The sequence below is a fragment of the Ambystoma mexicanum genome, chromosome 10 (assembly GCF_040938575.1).
Source record: "Ambystoma mexicanum isolate Mex_15411 chromosome 10, UKY_AmexF1_1, whole genome shotgun sequence".
Lineage (NCBI taxonomy): Eukaryota > Metazoa > Chordata > Amphibia > Caudata > Ambystomatidae > Ambystoma > Ambystoma mexicanum.
The window spans coordinates 185,946,446-185,965,246 of record NC_090932.1 but is presented as its reverse complement, the minus strand read 5'-3'; the positions used below and the strand labels follow the sequence as shown (position 1 = coordinate 185,965,246).

At 43.8% G+C, this 18,801-nt stretch overlaps 1 protein-coding gene across 3 annotated transcripts in view; it reads right to left on the bottom strand.

Annotated features, from left to right (window-relative positions):
- The window catches only part of CHMP7 (charged multivesicular body protein 7), a 310,059-nt gene that overhangs the window by 45,045 nt on the left and 246,213 nt on the right, over positions 1-18,801 (bottom strand). For 2 of the 3 annotated variants that reach the window (XM_069617684.1, XM_069617683.1), the window contains exon 10: positions 887-1,066. In XM_069617684.1, the coding sequence (XP_069473785.1) occupies positions 887-1,066 (180 nt within the window). The remainder of the gene's footprint in view (positions 1-886; positions 1,067-18,801) is intronic. The other variant, XM_069617685.1, reaches the window with a different exon arrangement.

Here is an 18,801-nt window from a genome sequence, read left to right as displayed (position 1 = left end):
CAGTTTGCTCAGACAAGGCTCTCAATGGGGGTCATTACGAATTGACCGGTGCAGTGATAATGTGGCAGTATTAACATATACCGGCACATTGCAGCACAGGCCAACTACGAGTTTACCCGTAAGGTGGCGGATTGACCTCCAGCTAAGAGTTGGGGGGGTCATTCCGTCACCTTACTGGCAAACATCACCAGTATTACAGTCAATGGTAATACCGGCGCCTGTAATACCGGCAAAATCCCCAATGGAGTCCAATGGGACGCCATGAAATGGGTATTTACACGTCTACCACCACTCGTAATCTGGCAGACATAACAAGGGACCGAGTGCTGGTATCAGCAAATCCATTTGCAGGTATTCTGGTGGATTTTCTGCCTCCATATCGCCAAACTCTTAATGGACCCCATTGACTCCAGACAAGACTTTTGAAGGTCTCAGGCAACTTCCATGCGTGGCATGGCCTGAACACACTAAACAGAACACATGCAAGCCAGATGCTGAGACTGGTCTCCCACACAACCTGAAACAGGATCCGCTGTCAAAACAGCAGGAAAAGGCAAAGGGCAAGAAACACATAAAAAAATCGGCTGGTATGTGTGGTAAAAGTGTCCAATCAGTGTCCCGCAGGAAAAAGGACTGTTGTGCATTGTCAGATGTTAGGATGACACCTTGTGCCAGGGCACAAGGGAACTACAAATAGACCCCTGGATTTGTTCTTTCTAAAAACGCTCTGGTCCTGTCCCTGTTGGGGCTGACACCCCATAGGCGTGGAGGAAAGGGGATGGATTTAGGAGTAAGAGGAGAAAATGGGTGATACAACATAACATTCAGTTGCACTTCATCCACCCTTCACGCTTCCGCCTCATTCCACTGTTTTCTAGATACTTACCCCCCAGAGAAAGGCTTTCCAGTTCCTTCTCCAGCTCACCTTCAGTGTGGGCAATGCTGGGAAATGGCCTGACAATGGGAGGCAGTGGCTTCTGGGGCACATCGGGAAGATCCAGAGATCCGGTGGTGGTATCCTGCAGTAAGAGGTCCAGCTCTCGTTCCAACTCCTCACTGTCCATATCTGGAAGATTAGAATACATCAATGAGTGAGGTCATGCCTGATACAAAGAAGCCATCAGTGAATATAGTCAGGACCCAGAAAGCTAATGCAATGCATGGTCAGAAGCCGAAGAGATGGGCGTTTAGGTCTCCCTGAAACTTTATGTAGGGAACTTTGGGTCTTAGATGTGAAGGGAAGGGGTACGTAAAAAGATCGAAAATCAAATAACTTTTAGCTGAGTGTATGGTTCACAATGGCTGACCATTGTGACTGGGTTGTTGTGCTAGGGCTGGAAAACCTTGGAATGATATCCCTGAGTGAGCTCACGCAGGTCTACTGAACGACGTACAGTCATATTGCAATAATGTCTGACTGGGAGCTAATTCAGGACAAGCAATTTGACATCTTAGATCAAATATTAATTGGGTGACATAGTTATGCCTTTCCATTGTGTGTGAAGATCCTGTTTAGGAAGCTCTGTGTAAATGGCACTGCTGTAGTCCAGGTGAGAGTTAACCAAGGGATGGGGCACAGAGGCACATGTTGGAGGCAACAAAGACCTTGTTGACTTTAAAGGTGAGCATGTGGGCGGCAGAGGGTGGGGAAGTGAGAGATGTGTCAGTTCTAGGGAAGCTATTAAACAAAATATGGTTTGTAATCCCCTCATCAGTTAACAATCCCTTTGTTGTGCCTCCAAATCAAAGAGAATGGACTGATTATCTTTTACAGGTTTTGGAAACACCTGGACAAGTTAAGCACAGGGGAGGGGATCAGGGAAAGAGCAAAATGATGAGGGCAAGAAAGAGGGGCAAGGAAAGCTCAGGGCATCCAACAAACAAAATCGGTAGGGGAAGTATAAGATCATACAAGAGGTAAGGAAAAGGTGCCACATGGCTAGTTCGGAGGGAAACAGGCGGAGGCCAAGGCATGACCTTGTTGCATAAAGTTCTAAGAATGTTCATGCAGACTTGCTGAAGGTCCAGGTAGCCATACTGCAAGTAGTCAGATACCATGCAGATAAGCAAAGAGAAGGCCGTTTTCACTACAGCCTCTTGTGTGGGACCACCATAAGATGTAGAAGGTTCAGATTCCAATGGGAAGTAACCACCAAGCTCATTTTGGAGTTGTGTTCCTTTAGTTCCTTTAGTTTAAGCATTGTTAGCAATATCAGAGGACCTGGAGGGAAGGAGTACACACAGCCTTCTGACCAAGGCATCAAAAGGACAGTACCCAGAGAGAGGGTAGATCAACCAAGGTGCAAAAGGTTCAGCTTCACTAGGCACCCCTGATGCAGATGAAATTCACAGTTACAATTGCCAAGCACACAGGTAGGACTAACTCAGATAAAGACAAAGGTAGATTCAACAAAGGTGTATTTAGGGAAACACTACATTAGGCTAAAACAAATGCCTTGAAATCACTTTTCATATACCAGGGAACTTACCTTGAGTAGTTACCACCGGAAATAAGCTGGGCGGCTTCTCTTGTGGTAAACTCTAAGATTAACAGCATTGCTTCTACTTCAGTTTAAGCAACATGTCTCTGGGTATCGTTTGCCTCAATTTAAAAGCTTCAGTGGCAAGTCTATTACTTGTGTTAAACTTGAATGTTTTACAGGGGAAACTAATAAGATGTATGCAGAGATGGAAAACTCTATGCCTTCTCAAATTTAAAGTATTCATAATTAGAATTCAAACTTTTCTTTTACTCTCACTCAATTATTACTTAACTAGTGTGAAAGGCCAGTGCTTAAAGAAAGATATTTTCATAGTGTTAATATATTATGTGCTGTAATTTTTTGTAATTCATGTTAATAGAAAAAAAATGTTTTAGGTTTTCATTACAGTAGGACCACTATACATCCTAAACTAACAGCTCCCTCTAATGGTGACAACAGGTAATGGGATACAGAAGACACAGTAGGTTTTCTTTCACATAGTAGGACCACTATATATATTTCATTAAGCAACAGCTCCCTCTAGCAGTCACAACACGCAAAGCGGGAAGTCTCTACTGCGCATGACTACATAGGACAAATATACACCTGACCTTTTATTATATTGGATGCATTCTCTCTTTTAGAGGCACCAGCTTAGTTGCTTAATAGGTCATCTGGATCTCCATCTGACTCTTCTCACCCTAAAATATTTAAGACATCACTATCTAGTCCGGGGACTGATGGCACTGCTTGCAGCATCTTAAATCATTCCATGAAACTAGGTCAGATCTAATTTGCCACTACGACTGCCCTTCTAACAAAACTAAATGTGGTCCCTCTTGAATTCACAAACTTTAGGCCCATTTCCAATCTGCCTTGCCTTTCTACACTCCTTGAAAAAGGAGTTTGTCAACAAACTCTGACTTATATAGCAGAGAATGTTATTCTAGACAACCCATCAGGCTGGCTTCTGGTCTGTATACAGCATCGAAAATGTTATTACATGTATCATAAATGTTGCTTCTCTACTTATCCACAGCCTTTGGGAAGGTCTGCCACCAAACTCTTTCTGATCGCTTGGCACAACTGCGACATGGTGGTCCATTGCCAAGCTGGTTTAAATCCTTGTTACAAAATACGAACCAGGCCATAGCACAACCTCCTTTTAAATGACAACCCTGTTTGGTGCAATATGGAATCCCTCAATGTTCAATTTTGATCAAACCACCTTTTAAATATTTATATTTGTGCTCTCTTAGGATTGATTAAATCATTTGGGTTCACTATATACAACTATGCTGACACTCAGATTTGAAATCCTAGACGAGATAATGAGAATGGGGCCAATCTCTCTGCATGCTTTATCTACCTTTAGATGTCTACTAAACCCCTTATGATGAACTCTACCAAAAGAGAGATTATGATGGTGGGTCCCCAAGGTGGACGCCTGGAGGTATACTTACTGGCCCCTCAAGCAGGAACATGTCCCTTCCCCTGTTCTACAGGTTAAGAACCTAGGTTTTCCATTTTACATTAATTTAGCTATGACCCTCACCCCCTCCCCACATCACCCAGGTGGTCAAAAAGACTTCTACACCCGTTCTCTCCATAAAAGTATGTCCTATTCTTAATTTTTCTTGTCGGGTCCAAGTGACAACTTCACTGGTTCCGTTGCTCCTTGGCTATTCAAAAAGAATAGATTTGGCCATTCCTGCCCACCTGCTTAAAAGACTGCAGTGTATGCAAAACGTTGCATCCGGGATGATCATCAATACTGTATCAAACAACAAAATTACCCCATGACTGAGGCTATAGCCCTGAATGCCAATAGAGGAGAGCGTACATTTTAAGTAAACCTGCATTGCCCACAAGGCAATCCATGGACCAGGTGTTAGGTAGATTTGCAATTTTCATACAAAATCCCCTTCACCCACAGCACTGTTTGCAGGACTACTGGAGTGTAGGGAGATATTTTGTATCATTCTGATCTTTTGTATTGTGAGATCAGCTCATCCCACCTTATGTGGAGTGCTGAGGCGGTACAGTGTATCCCCTTTCTCACTGCTCCTGTAGCTTTTTGGTTACAGTGACAAGCTAATCTGAATGGCTGACGGCAGTGGATTTATCCTACCCGCTTTTGTGCAATGTTTACTCTCAGAATGTACCCACAGCTGCGGTAGTGCATAAAGGGTCACAATTGACCCAAAATGGTGAGGTGTTCTTTTTTTGGTCAATTCAAGATGGCTTGTATTTTCTTGGTCCTTCCAAGGCCGTGAAGGGTGTGGGAGGCCTTTCTTTGACTTTTGTCTTCGGCAGGGTTCCATGGGAAAGCCTGCCTGCTGCAAGTGTGTCTGTGAAGACAGGAAACAGGGGAGGACTCCGAAACTCTGCTGGTCTTTGCCTTCTGCTGTGCCTTCCAACTGGGAGGCTGGCTGTCCTAAAAAGGACAGCCATCAGCGACAGTATGAATGGCATATGCCTACTGATTGGCTGGGTTCTTGCATAAGAGGTATGGATCCTGAGTCTGAAGACAAGCTAACCACTGGAATTGAAGAATCGACGAGGGATAAGAGGAGGAGAGATGCCCGCAGACACTTCCAGACAACTAGAGATGCCTTCTGAGTAACCGCTGCTGTCCGACCCCTCCATCCAAGCATCAGGAGAGCCTCGAAAAGGCTGACTCTCTCATTTAGACTGGTGGGACCAATCAATCTCAGGATGACCTGCATTTCGAGCAATCCCATGACGAGCTGTAACCTTCATCATCTGCAAACCTCCAATATCCTGGGACCTGTGGCCATAGTGCAGTGCATCGCCTTCGAAGATCGAAGCCTCCTGAAACTTTGGGGGGCTCCTTCTGGACCTCCAGAGACAAGATGCCACTCCCTGAAGTCCTCTTACCAGAGTGCTGGACAGAGAAAGCGAGAGGAATCGACCAGGCGGTAACCGTTCTTCACTGGTGCTTTGAAAAGGGTGCCAAAATCACAGAACCATGAAGAATCCTTAGCCTGGAGCCTCTTCACTCGACTGCTGCTGCGAGATCCATTCCAGTGTCCCATTTTGTCTGCCTGACCAAGAATCCAGTGACCGGGTGTGCCACATCACAGGGGCATTGTGCTGCATCCTCTTCTTCATGTTTAAGGTAATGTGAGACTCTCGGTAGAACTTACCTAGAGTTGGTTTGCTACTCCTATGCTGCTGGATTGCCGATTTGTTTTTGAGAGTTCGCCCATTCATATTCGCGCAGACCCAATGCCTGTGTGCCTTCAGGGAGCCTTTCCGGAGGTTCCTGAACCTTTTCTCCATCAAAGAGTGTTACTTACTTGTTACTAGATTTCATCTGGAATGCTAGACTTTCTACAGCTTGTGCCTTGCTTGTTTGGCCCTTCAATCTGACAAAATGAGACACCCATAACTAGATAGGGATGCACTACTAAAGCCTAGGCCTTTGTGAAATGAATGCAAGTATTTACCTGCTTTATGTTGGTCTTGTTTAATTAATTCTTACCTGAAACAGATATTCTGAAAGTAAAAGTATTTTACTTACCTTTGAATTGCTTACTGCCATTGTACAAGTATTACAAAAGTGGTTTACTTACTGTGAATATTGCATTGGTTTTTCTAAGTTACTCTTTGTGTGTTGTTGTTATTATTCTTTATTTATTTGTTTGTGGTTTGTTTAAACCTTTACAAAATAGTTCATCAGAAAAGGATTAAAAAAAACATTTCATACAATTATCTTCAATCACAAATCGTACAAACATTAAGGACATTATAGTAAATGAAAAAAACAATTCGAATAAAACAGTATAAAGAGGTAGATCTAGAAACAACAGAGATTAAGATAGACAAGATCGATAACAATTCGTTCGAGCTTAATCTAAACAGTGTTAAAAATTTCTTATATTTCATAGTTTCTGTGGAAAGGTGGAAAACAGTTTTTCTTATAAATCTAAAAAGATAGAAGACGAAACAAAATTCATTACGATCATTTAGGATAAATCACAAAAGTTTTTCAGAAATGCCATTATTCTCAATTTTAAAACAGTCGAGCTATTATGCCAGATTTGATACCATAACAATTCAGTGTCGACAGCATGCAAGTGTGTTACAAATTGTTCAAAGTATAGGATCCTTTGCTTTACAAGAGCTGGACACTGCAGTAATATATGCTTCAAAGTTTCTTCTATACCTTCTATCTTACAGTGTCTACACCAGCCCCATTCACAATATTGGAGATTCCATCTTTTTAAGATGTAGTTTGTTTTCAAGGTATCAAAACGGAACCTCATGAATGAATTTCTAAAATTCCGTGAAGGATATTTCTATAAATAATTCTCCAGAACAGGGTAAAATATCCAAAATGAATGTATCTGATTAACCGTTTTGGATTGTTGAACCGTATCAAGAGTCATTTGCCAGTCATTACATTGGAGTATGGATTTCACTTTTAGAGGATTGCTTATCAATATCTCCAGTGTGACACCTGCATTCAACAAAGTGTCTCCAATTACTGTTTTCAAACTCGAGCAATAAAAATTAGTTCGATCTATTGCTGCAATCGTGTACAGAGATGAGGAGTCATTTATCAAGCATTTCCTCCACAACAACATTTTTCTCCATACAATAATTGATTGTAATGATTGCAGCCCAAATTCATATCTAATTGCATGAATAGGAACACATTTAGGGATAAAAAACAACACACCTTTCCACATATCTCTTTCTAGTTTTTTCATAAAATCTGTACCCTCAAACTCATAAAATTCTAATCCATATGTGAGTTTAGGAATAGCAGAAATGGTATAAAAGCGTTTCAGGGTTGAAGCCGTGAATCTTCCATATTTGGCATCAATTTTCGACATCTGTCTCCTTATCATTTCCGCTTTCACTTCTAGCTGCCTTTGAATCATTGCAGTCACACTATTAGCTGTAAATTGGTATCCCAAGTATTTCAGAGCAATTTGACTTTTTAGTCGTTTTCCCCTCACAAAACCAGGTTAGAGAAGATTGTTTTTTTCTTTGGTTTTCCCATTCTTATAATAATTGTTTTAGCCGCATTAATTTTTAGGTGTAGACCAGTAGTGAATACCACAAATGCATTTATCAATTTTTGCAAACCAATTTTTGTGCAATCTAACAGTAAGAAATCGTCGGCATATGCTATCCATTCAATTGCAGTTTCTCCTAGTTTCGGTGGAACTAAACCCTTACCCGAAATCGCTTGAGCAGCTTTGGAGACATATAAGTTGAATAGTATGGCGGCTAGCTTGCAGCCTTGTCTTAGGCCATTAGGAATTGATATTTCCGAAGAAAGTCGCCCTGCTGAGTTAAATCTGACCTTGATCTTTGTATCAGAATATAAGTCAATAATCATCTCTAATAGGTGTCTGGGAATCAAAAGATCTGTCAGAATTGACCATAAAGTATGTCTATCGATGAGATCGAACGCTTTAGAGAGATCCATTGAGGCCACAAATATAACATAACCTAGCTTCTTTGATGTTCTTGATTGTAAACCTTTCAAGATTAGACCTCCACAGTCTGTTCCTACATTTTTTTTTAAATCCTATTTGTTTGACCTCTATTATTTTATTATTAGTGACCCAGACATCTAGTTCTTCAAGTATAATGGAGGTAAAAATCTTGTATTCAGGGTCTGAAATCGCAATTGGCCTGTAGCTTTCCGGTGAGATTCTGGGCCCATGTTTATAAATTGGAATCAGAATCGCCAGTCTCCATGAATTCGGTATAAGCTTAGTTGCGAGAATGTTTTTGAACAACACGTGCAAAATATTCCCCCATAACTGCGCATTTGTTTTTAAAATTTGGTTGGATAGGTTATTCGGTCCTGGTGCCGCAGATTTTTTAGATTTGGTAATGATTTTACTAATATTGTTAGGAGAAATGTCCAGTGTCCATCTTGATTTCTTTACCAGATGAGCTGTGTCGTCATCAGTGTCATCACCGTACATTTTAACAAAGTGGGCTTTCCAGCTTCGTTCGCTGATCGAGGTCAGCAGTATCTCTTTTTGCGTAAGCTGGATCCCATTAATCATCTGCCAAAAGTTAGAAATATCTTTACCTTTAATTGTCGCAAGCATTTTTTCACCATCAGTTTGGTCTCTGGCTATTCTATTAGCAATTAACCAATTCTTGTATTGCTGCTTAGTACTTCTTAACTTCTTTTCTCTTTCCAGGCCAATGCATGTTGTGTTGAAGATCCCACGGATATCTCGTCTTAGCTGTTTTTTTACGATTTAAGATATCTATATTCAAGGCATGTCCATGGTTGCAGGGTTGTTTCATAAATTTCTTCTCACAGCATGCAGAGAGGGCAATTTCATTAATATAGTTCGAGAAGGAGGATGGTGCAAAGTGATATCGGCATTCTTCGTATGTCATACTCATATGATTTTTTTGTAGGACGGATGTAAATCTCTTAGTGTTGGAGTAAGACCAACGTATGCGAGTGCCATTCAAATTGGCAATCAGACCTGGATTATAAAAAACATTATGTTGTATTTCATTGGAGTGTGTTATATAAGTCGACAGGAGATTATGATCGCTAGAAGACATTTCCTTAACCTTAAGGTTGGATATATATTTGTCCAAACCATTAGAGACAAAGATGTAATCTAGTATTGAGGTACAGCCTCTAGCATGCCAAGTATAAGCATGGTTTGGTAGTTTCACTAGCCCCATAACTTCCGCAAAATCCATCCAAATAGCCCCTCTCAGCTTAGCGTTTTCATTCGGAGCTTTAGGGAGCTTAATAGCCGCACTTAAGCCACACATCAAGGAATCAATTTCCGTATTGTCTATGTTGCAGTCTGCATTTAAGTCGCCAGCCATCATAACCAGCCCATCGACTTTCACAACACGCCAGGCATCAATTTTTGCAGTTACTTCGGCTAGTTCTTTAGTCAGCTGTAAATCATTATGTTTCAGCGGATTCCAATATATATTTATAATACATATACCAATGGGGTTACTTCCAAATTTCAAGGTGCATGTAACTGCCAGGAAGTATTTCAGGTTTGACCATATCTCTATGTTCATTGCCTCAAGAGTATGTTTACATGCAATTAACAAACCTCCCATGGGCCTCCCTTTGGGTCCTTTGTTGGCAGGTAATTGCCAAATATCATGGTCTTCCCAAGTAAAATCCCTTGTAGCCCATGTTTCTTGCAAAAGAATCGGATCAAAAGATGACAAGATATCTGTAACACCAATATTGTTTAGTAAATGTGAATGGCCTCTAGAGTTCCAGGATGCTATAGAGGTTTTGCTAGTAATGCTAAAGGGGTTTGGCGAGCGCTTGCAGTGACGAGATCGCGTCCTTAAGTGCCAATGTAAACCCTCTCCACTCTTGTTTTTCAGTGCCAAAACCTTCCATATTATTTACATTTGTTTTAAAGTGGTCATTGCTACCATTAGTCCCTGGTTTCTTTGCTAACCCGTGCTTATCTTGTTTTGGCTCAGTATAAGAATATGGGTAAATATCAAAGCCTTTGGATTGCAGGGTCTCGGCTTCTTTCAGCAGTAGATCTCTAACAAGTGGTGAAGGGATTACTAAACGAACGTAGTCCAATCTTTGTTTGTGGAGAAAATCTACCAGAACAATATCATGCGATGAAAACAGTGTTAAGGAAGGAATAGTGGAAAATAGAGAAAGAATGTAAGGGCGATTCAATGAGATTTGTTTACCCTCAGTGAACAGTGTAGTCATTATTAAGCTAGGTAGCTCACTTAAGACTGGTTTCTTTAACTCTTGTCTGTCATTTATCCAGTCAACATTTTCGTATGCATTTTGGGCTTGCATTACGGCCTCACTAGGTGCTTCTTGGCCAAAGGTAGGATATTTCTTATTGTTAAGTTGATCTTGTAATATTTTTTTCACAATCATTGTAATTTCATCTTGTTTAGCCACGCATTCAGTCTCCACACCTTTACCAGTCCCATGTATTCCAAGTTCTTCTTTATAGAACAAAGTATTGGTACCATGTTCGGCATTAACGGTCAGGTCACAAGTCTGGCCTTCAGCCATCTCCGTCTCGCACGTATGTCCGTTGGCTGAGGCAGCAAATACTTTGCTACCTTGTTCAACGGACAAATGGCTGGCGTCAGAATTTATATTATTACCATTCCATACCGATTGCACGGCGTCATCCCGAAGGATGTTGGCGGGTAGCTGGATTGGTTTCAATTGCAAAGTGGGGACAGGGTTAGTGGGTGGTTTTACCGCAATAGTTTTAGGATTAGTATTATTACGTGGATTATTTACATTCTGTTCTTTAGGCATTGTTTCCACAGTTTTTCTTTTCTTTTCATTACATATGCCTGCAGCATTCGCTTTAAAGATCTCAAAGATGTCAACTAAACCAGTTTTTAAGGAGGATAGCTGTGAAGCCATATCCTCTATTTCTAGTTTCTTTTTCATGGTATCCAAGATTGATTTTTCCGCTTCGATGTATCCATTTTGAAATGCAAATTTTGCTGATACTGTATCAGTCTCTGATCCTAATGCTTCATTTGCTCTACAGTTAGCTATCTCTTTACTTGTGTCACTGGTACCAACCAAGTCTTGACGATCTTCGTCAATTATATTTTTAAAGTTCACATCTCTTAGATACTTCCGCATTGTTTTGCCTAAGTTTTTCTTTTGATTTTGGTTTCTAAGTTGCGCTTGTTGTTTTTTCCTTTCTTTTTTAGTTATTTTTACATTATGCGGTAAACTTGAGGGGAGTGTAGAGGATAAGTTTCCCATTATGGTGTCTGAGATAATTTTCCCATTTGAATCAGGTTTGGACACACCACCTTCAATCTGCGAATCATCTATCATAATTGTCTCTGCAGAGAGAACCTTTCCTGCATCAACAGTACTACTTATGTCAATAGTTTCTGCTCTTAACTTGTCATTACTTTCATTATTTATTACTGTTAATATCTTACTAGAGTTCTTATAGATTAGGTCATTAAATTTCGAGGGAACCTGGAGTACTGATGTATTTATTTGCATTAGCAAATCGGTATGTTTTCTTAGTTCACTCAAAATTAAAGATTCCCATCAGTGTACATAAATCAGTGTTTTTGGAATTCTCCGTCGCAATCCCATCAGCAATCACATCATTCCCCTTGTCTATACAATCTGGGTTGTCTTCCGGTAGAAATATATCTACATTTGCAGTTTTAAAAATAGTAGGGGTGTCATCAAGTGATTGATTGGCCGGATCAGATTCTATTTGGGTTGTAGATATTTCACCCCAGAGAGATTTCAAAATGTCTTTCTGTGGGTGAATTACCAAGTCTTCAGCATAGAGGGATTGCGAAGTTTCATTGGCTTGCAAGTCATTATTTTCAAGGTCATTGTTTAACTTTAGCTGATTTGAGCATGCCTGCGCGCACAACAGTAACTCGTCCTCCTCCACACATGAGGGGGGTAGAGGGAGTGCTGCTGCACGCGCTAGGCTAGCCCGCCGGGTTCAAACTGCCGTGAAGAAATCGGCTCGAGGGTCTTTCAACATATTACCAGGTTTCATTTTCTTGCATTTCATATCGATATAGAAGAGATGTCTAGGCAAGTCTGTCTTGCTAGATAATATATAAAAGGGTGTCACGATTCTAATCAACAAAAGTAGGGTTCGCCGAGCTAGAGATGCGTCAAAAGACACACCATCTCGGGCAAAATTCTTACCTCGCAGTGCCCCAGTAAAGTAGCTTATTTGTTTACAGATGACCTACCAAGACATTTCGCTCAATAACAAACAAGTAATAAATAACCAATGCCGCACACCATGTACTGTTCACAGTGAACAGTAAACAGTGCTTGCCGGTGCTTTCGTGGTGCGCGCGCTGCACTATGGGTAATTGTAGGGAGTGGACAGGAGAGCCAGGGGGCGGAGCCAGTGACGCTCACTGTAAATGTAAGAAACAGAAGTTTAAATGTAAGTATAAGTATTCCATATCTTAATGCAGATCAGTAGGTGAGAGCCCATGATACCAACAAAGTCTAGAGCATGCGCAGGATAGCCTGCTTCGCGTGCATTCACCTTCAGGCAACTCTCGTGTTGCGTTTAAAGACTTCCTCCTACTCGCAGTCTTAATCGCGGGCTTGCAGCGGCGTACGAGGAAATGCAGTCAGTCTCAGCCAGCCTCTCAGCCCAGTAAACAGTGCTTGCCGGTGCTTTCGTGGTGTGCGTGCTGGTGCGCTGCACTATGGGTAATTGTAGGGAGTGGACAGGAGATCCAGGGGGCGGAGCCAGTGACGCTCCCTTCAGGCAACTCTCGTGTTGCGTTTAAAGACTTCCTCCTGCTCGCAGTCTTAATCGCGGGTTTGCAGCGGCGTACGAGGAAATGCAGTCAGCCTCTCAGCCCAGTAAACAGTGCTTGCCGGTGCTTTCGTGGTGCGCGCGTTATAGTACTTACCTTTTTAAAGAATAACATTGACCTTAGTGTATATATATAAAAAAAAAGGATATAACTTTTAGTGTGTCATTGTTTCTTTGGCCTGCGTGTATACTCTAAGTTCTTTGTACCTCCCTCCTAACATAATCGTAGCTGCTCAGCCATTGCTACCAACATACTTGTGTGGTTCAGGCCTATAATAAGAGCTGGAGCTCTGTACACTAAAAGGAGAGCACCCTGACCCCACCCTATCCCCTGCCCCATGATACAGGCAAGAGACTGTCACATACCACTTAATTCGTGCACTACCAGGAGCCGTAAAACAATGGAAAAGTCACTGCATGCCCTGCTTGTGGCAGCCCCGGGTGCATGTATCTATCTTTTCAGGCTAGGTGACAAGCCTGGAGCTTGCGGATGAGGGGATCTGTGCACGTTGCTGTCGCTGAGCTGACTGGGGCAGCGGCACACTGGTCCTGTTCATAGGCTACAGCTAAGAGCTTTGTCAAATTGCTCCCTTTGTGTACTGTAGGGTGTCCTGCCACAAGTCTCCTCTTAGGTGCCCCCATCTCTAACCCGCCCCTTCTGCACCCTTGCACCACACGTGGTGCCTCTGTAATGCCAGCTAAATGCCTTCATACCGGGCGTCAAAGAGGAGCATCAGAATGGAGTTAGTGAAGACACGATCACTGTGTTGAAAGGGAAGTTAAAAAAAAGTGTGTGCATGCTTGTTATGAGCGCAATGTGTATGTGTCTGCAAGAGAGAATGACACTGCGCTTTTGTATGTGGGTATTTTCATGTGCCAGCGCAAGAGGGAATGAGTATGTGCGGGAGTTTGGAAAGGGACGGTGTCCCCCACCAGCACCATGTCTGTGCTTTGCAGTGGCTGCATATGTTGCTTGCACCACCTTGAAAGTGTTTTACAGCTGTAATACTGGCACATACTTTACAGGCAGCAGGAAAATGTGTTTTCAAGTTCATGCTGGCATATATAATGGACACGAGTACCACCATGAATGCGCTTTATGGTGGCAGTGCCGGCATATATGGTGGGCACCATCATGAAAATGTTTCACAGTGGCAGTGCTAGCATATATTTGGGCACAGGCATCATGAAAATGTTCTGAAATGCTACTGTGCACTGTTGCTGACCTGAAATCCATCTACTGGAGTTATTAATGTGTAACTCTACATAACAGATTGCACACTGTATGGCCTTCAACCCAATTTTTCCAATAAAGTGTGCAGTAAAATGCAGCATTTCAACCAATTATTTAAAAAAATGTATTGTGGGAGAAACCCCTTTATTTGGGTTTGGGCTCTTGTGCTACGCTCATTTGTGCTAATTTGGGGGAAATATGAATGCACCATGAATGACTCATAATGGAGAGTCATGCTCAGGATAAACCACTCCACGAAACCCTCTCCAGACAGTAAAAGCTGCCTCTGAGTGGAACTTTAACACGGGTTTTCATATATGCCCTACATTGGTCTAGTTCTCCTTTTTATACAGGGGCACTAAGTATGCATGATACTACGACAGTGAAGCTCCGACACTCGCATAACTAAAAAGGATCAGTTCCTGTGCTCCTTTCCACTGATTCAGTGGGAACAGATTTATTCATTCTTCTGATTTTCTTTTATACAATGCAGCCATGTCCAGGTTGCTTAGGCTAACAGTTAGCCCATAAAACTATAATTTTACTCCATCAGAGGAGTGGATGATCAATCCTTCCACTATTCCTCCCTATTGTGCTTCGACTTTCACCATCATTTTGATACTAGTAAGATGGTGGAGTACCCATCAATGAGTGTAGCCGAATCAGGAGGCACATACTTTGTCTCTTGTCATGTAGGTGGTACCCCCTGTGTAGAACTAGGTCATTTACAAAATTGAAGTGGCTGAGTCAAAACACAGCAGAAAGTAAAAACCAATGAGCGACTCTCCAACTACAAAAAGAGAAAAAGTTAAGTAACTAAAATTGTGTACCTGGGTCAGATCCAAAAGGGAGAGAAAATGAAGAATCTGGTGAGGAGGTTATGACAATTCCCTGGTTCCCTTTCTAAATCCTCCATACCCTTTTGATCTGTGTCTGGGTCAGCCTGGGTCAGAGGGGCTCAAATAATCATTCTTTCTTGGCATCTTTAGTGTTCCCAATGTTGGATAGTGCACATGTTCATAACATGGAGCCATGCCCTGCCGCATTAAAGGGATCAGTACAGATGGCCTTCCATCGCTCTTGTCCCAATAGACAAACCCAGCGATGAGCTCAGAATTCTGACTGAACCCCTGGGACTGTGGACCTTCGTGCAGAAAGTTTCTGTTTGGAGGAGGAGAGTGGGCTTAGCTGAACTCTCAGAGGGAATACAAAGTGGGCAAACGTTCATGGAGGTCACCTCTGCGGGAATAACATCTCCTATGCTTAGCATCCGCTTTTTTTTTTTTTTTTAAACTTTGTTTATTGGCAGAAAGTTAAGACAGGCATAGAACAGGGTACATTACAGTCATCAGGTAATATCGCACAACATCCAGCAACACATAACGGCAGGGTGCCGCCTCATTGGAGAGAACAATTAGCTTTTGGAGCAGCCCAGCCTGGGCGAAAAGGGACACGAGTCAGTGACATGGTGTGGCGGAGCGTGCTTAGGGAGGGGAGGCCGTCCGCTCCACTTCGTCTCTTATTCAGATAGCTGCGGAATTCTGTCCACACATTTTTGGGTTGTGATGTGGGAGACAAGGACCCAATGTATTCCTCTTCACACAATTGAGTCCAAGTAAGGGCTTTAAGCCACATCGAGAAGGTAGGGGGGCTGTGCCTCTTCCAGTTTTGCAATATACACCTTTTTGCGACAATGGCTCCAACATTCAAAAACTTAGACATTTTCCTTGCACTTTCCCCCTCCCAGACTCCAAACAGTAGTGCAAGTGGGTTCACATCCACCGGGGTCTCTATTATTTCGGAGAGCGCCTCCGCCACCCAGAAAGCGTGAATTGCAGGGCATGTCCAGAACATGTGAATGTGGTCAGCTTCAGGAGATTTACACTTTGGGCATGCACCGGACAGGGCGCCAGCAAATTTCGCCACCCTAGACGGTGTGTAGTAAAGCCTGTTGAGGAATTTAAATTGAATGCAGCGGAATCTGGCGCTTAGAGAGACTGTGCGTGTATGTGCATACATCTTCCTCCACAGTCCCTCAGGTATTTCTATTGCGAGCTCCCCAGCCCACGCCTCACGGGGTTTGAGTGACCCAAACACCTTCTTCCCCAGCTGCATTTTGTACAGATTGGATAACACCCCCTTGGATCCCGTAGAGTTCGCTATGTACTGGAGTTCAGGTGAATCTGGGGGTTCGTTTGGATACAGGGCCACATGGCACGAACTGCGGCTCGGAGCCTGTAATACTGAAGCATCTCAAGGAGGGAGTTAAGTGTGTTCTGGGCACCATGTTTGGGGGGTGATAAACTTTCCCTCTGGGAAGAGGTCCGTCAGGCCTCGATAGCCAAGTTGTTCCCAGTCTCGTGAGAGGTGCCGGTCGTGTGTGGGGGCGAGTCCCGGAAACCGCCACAGGGGGAGCCACTTATAGTACGGGGGCAGCTTCTGCTTGGTGTGTAAGATAGCAGTCCAAGCCCTTATCGTGGCAGTCACTGGGTCTGCCTGGGCTTCCGTTTGGAGCCCGCGGTGCAACATTAGGGTCATAATGTTAGTTCCCTCCCCGGCCATTTTTTCGAGTTTTACATGCGGAGGGGGTTTCTGAAGTGCATACCAATGGGAGGCATGCTGGGCCTGGGCCGCGTACCAGTACAGTTGTAGGTCTGGTGCCGTAAACCCCCCTTTATCATATGGAGCTGTCATGTGTTGCCACTTCATGCGGACCGACCCAGAGTGCCAGAGGAACTGGGCGCACTCCGAATGAAGCTCCTTGAAATATTGCTTTCCGGGCCAGATTGGGACATTCGTAAAAACATAAAGGAGCTTGGGGACCACTATCATCTTTATCAAGGATAGTTTGGCTGCCAAGGATAGTGGTAAGTGTCGCCACTTGGAGAACTTGGAAATGATGAGCTGAGCCGCGGCTTCATAATTGTCCTTTAGTAGGGTCTTTTTGGACAGCGACACCTGCACCCCCAGGTACTTGGCCCCATTTGGAGCCCAGCGCAGGGGGTAATCACATGTCGGCTGTTGTGTCGCTTCAGTGAGGGGGAAGATTTCAGACTTTGAGTAGTTTATCTCAAACCCAGAGAAAGTGCCTATTTTGGTGACGTCTCGAATAATCGGGTTCAAGTATGTGGAGGGATTTCTGATGTAGAGGAGGACGTCATCTGCGTAAAGCGAGATTACTTCCGGAACATCAATTAACCGAATGCCTTTATTGGAGTGACGCCCTCTAACATGGTCTGCCATGGGCTCGATGGCAAGTGCAAAAAGGAGGGGGGAGAATGGGCAGCCCTGGCGGGTCCCACGGTGTAGTTTAAAGAGGGGGGAAGGAACAGAGTTTACAAGGACCCTGGCTACCGGATCAGTATATAAGAGCTTTATGTAGGAGAGCATGTTTCGGCCCACAACCATCTTCTGTAGCACCGCCCACAAGTATTGCCATGCGACCATATCGAAGGCCTTTTGGGCATCGATAGTTACAGCCACCGCATCAGCGCTCGGGTCAATCCTGGACATCACGTTAAATAGACGACGGATGTTGAGTGCCGTGGACCTACCAGGGATGAACCCGCTCTGGTCCGGATGAACCATGTGGGTCATGAAAGGGAGAAACCAATTTGCAATTATTTTGGCGAAGACTTTCATGTCAGTATTAATGAGGGATAGTGGTCTATAGGACCCGCACTCTACCGGGGGTTTACCCGGTTTGGGGAGGACTGTTATTAAGGCTTCCCGTAAGGAGGGGGGGAGGATGCGTAACCGAAGTGCTTCGGTCCAGACCCCGTGTAGTGCTGGTGCTAAAACTACCACATGTTCCTGGTAAAACTCAGAGGTGAGTCCGTCCGGGCCAGGGGCCTTGTTTTTGGGAAGGTCTGATATCACCTGGACTATTTCCTCTAGTGTGAACAGGGCTTCAAGACACTCTCTGGTATCCCGGGAGATAACCGTCATAGGGATGCTTTCTAGGAGGTCATCTAGATCTTGATCTGAGTGTCCGGGCCGGGGGCCATATAGCTCGGCATAAAAGGTAGCGAATATGTCAAGGATGGAGCGGTCAGACCAGTGTTTCAGTCCATTCTCATCTAAAATACAATTGATCCTGGTCCTGCCGCCTTCCGCTCGCACCAGTCTGGCCAGTGTTCTACCCGGCCTGTCCCCCTCTCCATATCTGCGGGCGGCGACTGGACGGGCGTGGTATTGCACCTCCCTTATAGCATGTGACTCGAACTGTTCCAACTCAGATCTGATCTCTGCTAGTATCTCTGGGGACGGTGTAGCAAGGTATTTCTGCTCAACGGCTTTGAGCTTAGTTTCCTAAGTGTTTAGGGATTGCCTAATGGCCTTCAGGATGCCTGCTTCTTTAGAGATGCACATCCCCCTGATGTACACCTTGAATGCCTCCCACCTGACCCCCTCCGATGTCTCCGACGTACTGTTATTTTCGAAGAATGTGGTAACGTCCGCTAATATTTCAGCTTTGAATACAATGTACGCCAGGGCGGCAGACTTAAAGCGCCACGCGGGACGTGTTGGGCCCACGTTGCCGATCAGGATCTGTAGCAGCACAGGGGAATGGTCAGACAGCGTGCGTGCCAGGATATTAACGTCCGAGACCCTGACCACCAGCCCTCCAGAAAGCAAAAACAAATCGATTCGTGAGGAACTATCGTGTACAGTGGAATAGAATGTATAGTCCAGTTCGTGAGGGTAGAGGGTCCTCCATATATCATGCCGATAAAGGGCGTCCATATGTGCA